Raw genomic sequence first — 7545 nt, 5'->3', positions numbered from 1 at the left:
GAAGATCTGATTTTTACTTAAATTCACCAGAGTTTATCTATGCTTCATTTGATAAATAAGTATCTCATTCAGAAATTGGTATCCAGTGTGATGGTACCTTTTATTGGACCCTCAAGGAAATGTGAAATTTGGTCATCTAGGCTGGTTGAGGATGAAGGCAGGGGAAATCCAGGTGGCATTAAGGAAGGGGGCTCTGGCATTTCTCAGCATGCAGTGCAGATAGCTGCCTTAATGATCATCTGTGCTTATCTTGAATGAAGTCAGCACTGAAAACAAGGCTTTGGGTAGTTGAATATCCACTGCAACCAAAGAATACAAAGAATGTGAGAGACTGTTTCCTCAAGGGGGTGGCTGCTTCCAATGGGGCTGGCCAGCATAAAGGGAAAGAATGGCAAGTTCAAATGCCTAAATTCTCTGCTCAAAATGGACTGTAAAAATAATTATTACCTTGTGCAGCTGTTGAATTCCTGGCCTAAATTCCCAGTTTGTCATTTGAAACTTTGGTTATAGATCATGAAAGAAGGAGCTGGGGGCTGAGAGTTAGAATGGTACTATGTGAGAGAATGTGAATGCTTCAAAATCCCAATTCCTACTGAGCTTCCTGTGTAAGCTGAAACCAATTCAATTTTCCCCTGAAGATTCTGTATTTGCCTTAATTAAACACCCTATAGTTACTTCAACCAGGAGTGATACTTTTTAAGGGAAGCCAATTTTCATACCTCCCTACTCCACTCTTCTACCTCCAGACTTAGAACTGCTTTGTGTACCACTTTATGTACCTTACAGACATTAATTCATTTAATTCTCTCAACAACCCCAGGAGATAGTTACTACCACTATCATCCTCATTTTGCAGATGAGGAAACAGGGGCACAAAGAAATTAAGTGCCTTACACAAGGCAACCCAGCTAGTAAGTGGTAGAGATGGTATCTGAACCCAGGAGAACCTATATTCTTAATCACTACATTATCTTCCAGCCCCACCCCAAGTGATCTCATGTCCCCTGATTAGAGCTTTGAATATATGGAGGGAGTGATTGAATAGGGGCACCTTAAGGCACTGGAAAAATGAAGAAAGCCAGACATCAGAGGTTGTTTGCATTGTTTATAGATATCATCCTTTATTATATCCACAGAAGAAAGAACAGAGAGGAAAATAAAATCTCCATTCCTGGGAAGCTGAGTCATGAAATAATTTTTTTGTTAGGTTTTGCATTCATATCACATCCCCTGAGCCATTCAGATAAATCATGGCCATAACAGTGTTGGTTCCAAGAATCCCTGGGAAATGAAGGGAGAGAGGGGGGATGAAGTGGACAGGCTGATGGGGTGACAGTGGCACTATCCCAGCTACCCAGGGTCCAAGCCATCCCCATGAACGTACCAAGCACTCATGCCACTCTCTGAGGACACTACCTTCTTGGCACACATAATGTCATCCAGAATATGGCGGTTGAGCAGTTCTAAAGAGAAGAGGTGACAGAGTGATCTGGGGTACTAGGAACACGGTGACAGTATATGAAGGGACCAGGGGTTCTAGGTTTCTTGGAACCTGAATATCTTCAACCACTATATTGCCTGATTCTAGATGACCTTGATTTACTTATCAGCCTGTTATGAATTACATCAACTACCATGTTGACTGGTTCTAAAGAACCTTAACCCATTGACTGATCCTAGGTGATTTTGACTGTCATGTTGGCTGGTTATATATAACCTCACCCACCATATTGACTGGTCCTGGACAACCTCAGACTCCATGTTGGCCAATTCTGTATGACTTCAACTGTCTGTCATTTTGTTTGGTTATGAATGATCTCAACTGCAGTGGACGTTGGCTTGTTGGGAAACCATTCAACTGCAAGGTTGGCCAGTCCTGGGGACTTCAAACACTATGTTGTCAGGTTCTGGATAACCTCAACACCCATTCTTACTGGCTACAAGTGACCTTAGTCTCCATGTTGACTAGTCCTGTTCAACTGCAGCTATCATGGTGCCTGGTCCTAAATGATCTTAACTGCTATGGTGGATGGACGAGGATGACCTTAACTGTCATTTGGACTAGTTAATAATCTCAACCACCATGTTGACTAGTCCTGGATGACCTCAACCTTCAAGTGGACAAGTCCTGGGTTACCTCTTCTGTCACTGTGGCAGGACTTGGACAGCTTCAATCGCCATTTGGGCTGGTCCCAGATAGCCTCAGTCTCCATTTCAGCCAACCCTGAACAACTTCTACTGCTATTCAATTTTGTCCTTAACAATACAACACTCTTGTCTGGAAAATTCTCTCCTTTCTGCACAGAGGTACCTTGTTTCTGTTCCTACAGACAGATAGCAGCTTCTTCCCTCTAGGCCTGGACAATCCTAATCCCAAATCAGGACAGTTTCCCCCTCCTGATTCCTAGTCCTAGAAAATGGCAGCCTCTATTCTAGGTGAGGGTTGGGAGCTCTGAGTCCTCCTGACCTAGACAGCACCTCAGGGCAGTCTGGGTAAGGATACAGGCTGGTTGGGATCTGAAACAGCCCAGGCAACTCTGCTCCTTTCCCTATAAATCTTCTGCTTGCTACTCAAGATTATGGCTTAGGCAGTCTTGCCCTCTGCATGCTGGGGAGGCGCCAGGCAGGGCTTCAGTGTGTCCTCAGAGCTGCCTCACCATGACAATCCATGTGGCAGAGGTTCTCGCTGGGTGTAACACCGTTGTAACACCACCAGGCGGAATTCAGCTGAAAAATGCCATATTCGCTGCTGCCATCGAGATTGTGGTTCATGAAGGAAGTGTCAAAGCCACTCTCATAGTGTGCCATGCACAGCCCTGGAGCAGGGAGGGAAAAGGTAGCAGAGAGGCATGAGTCCTGGGAAGAGGGAAGAGGGTAGGAGGAGGGAGTGGGGCAGGCATGGTTTTCCTCTCAGTTGTGGGGGTGATGATCTTGGTTTGGTGGTGGTGTTGATGTTGGTGACTCTGGAAAGGTGTTGGTAATGGCAGTGGTGATGGCATTCATGGTGATTTAAGCAGTGGTGACATTGATGGTAATGATGGTGGTGATAGTAGAGATGAAGGTAAATGGTTGGGAAGGCAATGATGATGAAACTAGAGTTAGTTAAACTACTCATAACAGTCAGAGGGTGACCAAGAGGATCACTCCCTAGCCTGGGGAGATAACAGATAGCAAGGGGGTGGGGTCTGGGTCTGAGTGTGGTGGGCAGCTCACTGCATGGGTGGGATTTGGGGCAACTGGGGTCTCACAGTCTCCAATGGTATAGCCCTTGAAGCCGTTGAGGCCTGCCGCTTCCAGCTTCTTTGCCAGGTCACAGCGTTCGTAGATCTTGGCCTCCACGTTGGCAGCCATCAGGATCACTACAATAGTGCCTGAGACCTGCATTATGACAGCCACAAGTCGTCCTAACTTACTCCCCTGCTCCAGACTCACCCTGCAGTGTGCAGAACTAGGGGTTACTGGAACTCTGGGCTTTATGAGCAAAGAGCTAGGTGATAGATTTTAGAACACAGAGACCAGAGAGAGGTTTGGGCATCTCACCATCTTCCCCTGTGCCAGCTCTCTTAAAGACACACACAAAGAAAAAAGAAAGATACTGATATATGCACAGAGGTGGAAGGAGACAGGGACAGGGAGAAACCCAGAGATGTCAGAAAGGGATGCAGGGAGAGAGGGGCTTGGGACACCCAAGGGACTGACAGGCCCCAAGTGCTAAACCTCACACTCAGCACATATTCCCCGATGTTCCTTAACACTGTCCCACTCTATTCCCGTTAATCATGCTCTACCACTGGGTCACCTCCATTTGCACTGACTCTGCACCACATCACCTCCATTTCCCCCACTCCGCTGAGTAGTCAGCTCTAGTCACTACACCATGTCTACCACCACCTCAGATTCCTCATGCTCTATAAAATATGATTACTGTGCCCTCACCCTCTGCTCCACATTACCTCCCTTTACTCACTCTCAGCACCTCCTTCACCTCCCTTCACTTAATGTGCTCTGTTCCACCCTCATTTACTGGAATCTGCCCCACATTACACCCGTTTAATCAGACTCTGCCCCACATTATATATTACACATACATGTTCACCCTACTGCTTTTTCACCCCCATTCTCACTCTACCGTTTATTCCCTTGTCCACTCACACTGTCTTGTATCCACTTATATTCATTCACGCTGGGCCTTGTGTTACTGTAATTCCGTAACCCTCTACTTGCTATAACCCAAGCTCTCTCACATCCTTTCCTTCTTCACCTCCTTTCACTCCCACTCAGACTCTCATTTCCTACTTTAACCTTCACTGCCTGACAGTGCATCAAATGACTCCCATCCAGTGGTCTCATGTGGCCCATCCTTCAGCTTTATTCATTGACACTGGGTCTCATTCTCGCCTCATTCACTCTCTTTCTGCCCCTTCTTCACTTCTGTCCTCTCAAAGGCTGCCCCCATATTACCTGCATTTCCTGGAACTGTATTACTTTCAAACACTAGCCCAAGTTATCCACACATACTTACTCTACGCTTGATCCCCTCTGTTCTTTCTCATTTTTCACTGCCTCTATCTTCACTGCCTCCATTTACTCACATGCTGCCGCTCATTGTCTCATTCATTTAAAGTCATTCCCAATGTAACCCCTGTTTTCACTCATCACTCTCGTTCTGCTCCTGATTCATGCTGAGTTGCTCCCACTTCATCCCACAGTACCCTCACTGAGTCACACTCTGTCTCAGATTTACCACTTTTTACTCACATTGGGCCTCATTTCCCCCACTTGACTCACCTTGGGCCAAGTGACTTTCACCCTCTCTGCTTTTGCTGTATAATAGCCAGTTCCTCACCTTCTTCTGCTCTTTAATTCCATCCTCTATCACTCTGACCATCTTTACCTCCATTCACATACATGTTTCAGCTCATTCACCTGGGCTGATTCTCACTGGGATCCCTGCCCATTACTGGAATGCTACCCTGCATTTCCCAATCTAATCCCAGTCAGTCCAGTATAATCCAATATGCCAGCAAATTTGGAAAACTCAGCAGTGGCCACAGGATTGGAAAAGGTCAGTTTTCATTCCAATCCCAAAGAAAGGCAATGCCAAATAATGCTCAAACTACTGCACAATTGCACTCATCTCACATGCTAGTAAAGTAATGCTCAAAATTCTCCAAGCCAGGCTTCAACAATATATGAATCTTGAACTTCCAGATGTTCAAGCTGGTTTTAGAAAAGGCAGAGGAACCAGAGATCAAATTGCCAACATGCGCCGGATCATCGAAAAAGCAAGAGAGTTCCAGAAAAACATCTATTTCTGCTTTATTGACTATGCCAAAGCCTTTGACTGTGTGGATCACAATAAACTGTGGACAATTCTGAAAGAGATGAGAATACCAGATCACCTGACCTGCCTCTTGAGAAATCTGTATGCAGGACAGGAAGCAACAGTTAGAACTGGACATGGAACAACAGACTGGTTCCAAATTGGGAAAGCAGTACGTCAATACTGTATATTGTCATCCTGCTTATTTAACTTATATGCAGAGTACATAATGAGAAACGCTGGGCTGGATGAAGCACAAGCTGGAATCAAGATTGCTGGGAGAAATATCAATAACCTCAGATATGCAGATGACACCACCCTTATGGCAGAAAGTGAAGAAGAACTAAAGAACCTCTAGATGAAAGTGAAAGAGGAGAGTGAAAACGTTGGCTTAAAACTCAACATTCAGAAAATGAAGATCATGGCATCTCATCCCATCACTTCATGGCAAATAGATGGGGAAACAGTGGCTGACTTTATTTTTTTGGGCTCCAAAGTCACTGCAGATGGTGACTGCAGCCATGAAATTAAAAGACGCTTACTCCTTGGAAGAAAAGTTATGACCAACCTAGATAGCATATTCAAAAGCAGAGACATTACTTTGCCAACAAAGGTCCATCTAGTCAAGGCTGTGGTTTTTCCAGTAGTCATGTATGGATGTGAGAGTTGGACTATAAAGGAAGCTGAGCACCGAATAATTGATGTTTTTGAACTGTGGTGTTGGAGAAGACTCTTGAGAGTCCCTTGGACTGCAAGGAGATCCAACCAGTCCATCCTAAAGGGATCAGTCCTGGGTGTTCATTGGAAGGATTAATGTTGAAGCTGAAACTCTAATACTTTGGCCACCTGATGCAAAGAGCTGACTCATTTGAAAAGACCCTGATGCTGGGAAAGATTGAGAGCAGGAAGAGAAGGGGATGACAGAGGATGAGATGGTTGGATGGCATCACCGATTCAATGGACATGAGTTTGGGTAAACTCCGGGAGTTGGTGATAGACAAGGAGGCCTGGTGTGCTGCACTCCATGGGGTTGCAAAGAGTTGAACACGACTGAGCGACTGGACTGAACTGAATCCAAGTCTGCCCCTCATTCACCTCTGGCCAGTTTCCTTCCTCATAGTACCTTCACTCAAACAAACTCGACCCAATTCACTTATTTACATTCTACCACATATTCATTTCCATTTCATTTTATTCTGTCCCTTGTGCACCCCATTCTTCCTTCTGTGCCTCACATGACTTTCATTCTCTGCTACTTTTCCCCTAAATTAGCCTCTTTTTATTCATACTGTGGCCCATAGACCATCATTCATGTACACTTTAATCCTTGGTACTCATATCAACTTGCACGCTCTTGCTTTATCAAACCCATTCATATTCACCACCTTTCATTGCCCCATTCACTCACAGTCCCCTTCCACTTTCACTTTTTGTCACTTAGATGGTACCTCATTTTCCCATCATTTACTCAGTATCATCCATAAATTGATTCAAATTGATTCAAAATTGAATGCACAGTCATTCCCTCATGCCCCACACTACCCACATTCACTCCACTCTACTGCTCATTCATCTCCCTGCCATCATCCTTTGTCTCTCCTCACCCTTTCATTCCCAATTTGTCCTTCATCATTATTCATCCCTCCTGCCCCCACAGGTCCCATGTGTCTCTGTTTAGTGACACATCTGTCAAGACAGAAAAGTGTGATATATTGTTCAGGATTCAGTTTGGCTGCACATACAAACACCACTCTAAACACCAATGGATGGAACAGGATGGAAAGTGATCATTCTCTTGGAGGCAGGCAGTTTAGGGCTAGAGTGGCAGCTCCAAGATCACCAAAGAGCTGGCTGCTCCTGTGCTGTACCTCTGCCAAACTCACCTGCTACCTCATGGTCCAAAATGACCACTCACAATAGCAACGGTTTTGAGAAAATGTATCTTAAGAACAATTGTAATGACTTACCAGTGAGGTGGGGCGGGGGATTTGAGCGAGAGTGTCACATGGTGCAGATTCTGTGGTGGGACCAGCTAGCTGTCACATTTTCACACCCCTTCACCAGCAATCTGGTGCTTAGGCTACTGAATGAATTTGTACCCATAAGGACTGATGGTAGAGGATGCCTAGGACAGAGAGTGGGCATCCTAGCTCCACAGCAGAAAAACTGGTCTCACATAGTTTGTGGATATACACTCTGAACCCTGGGATAGTTTCTGTAGG

At 45.3% G+C, this 7545-nt stretch overlaps 1 protein-coding gene across 1 annotated transcript; it reads right to left on the bottom strand.

The window, feature by feature from the left end:
• Positions 1-1109: 1109 nt before the first annotated feature.
• On the bottom strand, positions 1110-3620 carry LOC129639324 (sperm acrosome-associated protein 5). The gene is made up of 4 exons (XM_055564401.1): positions 3249-3620; positions 2658-2816; positions 1385-1463; positions 1110-1281 (listed from the first exon to the last, which is right to left on the bottom strand). Exons 1-4 carry the CDS (start codon positions 3382-3384, stop codon positions 1185-1187), a joined length of 471 nt encoding a protein of 156 aa, XP_055420376.1. The 5' UTR covers positions 3385-3620; the 3' UTR covers positions 1110-1184.
• Between the last annotated feature and the right edge of the window lie 3925 nt (positions 3621-7545).

Source organism: Bubalus kerabau, chromosome X (genome assembly GCF_029407905.1).
Source record: "Bubalus kerabau isolate K-KA32 ecotype Philippines breed swamp buffalo chromosome X, PCC_UOA_SB_1v2, whole genome shotgun sequence".
Lineage (NCBI taxonomy): Eukaryota > Metazoa > Chordata > Mammalia > Artiodactyla > Bovidae > Bubalus > Bubalus kerabau.
The sequence above is the reverse complement of the archived record's forward strand: the minus strand, read 5'-3'. Positions and strand labels throughout refer to the sequence as shown.

Coding starts and splice junctions, on each gene's coding strand:
- LOC129639324 (XM_055564401.1), bottom strand. CDS start 3,384: ATGCAGGTCTCAGGCACTATTGTAGTGATCCTGATGGCTGCCAACGTG. Junction 2,817..3,248: donor GGGCTATACCATTGGAGACT/GTGAGACCCCAG, acceptor TCCCTGCTCCAG/GGCTGTGCATGGCACACTAT. Junction 1,282..1,384: donor GAGAGTGGCATGAGTGCTTG/GTACGTTCATGG, acceptor TTCATTTCCCAG/GGATTCTTGGAACCAACACT.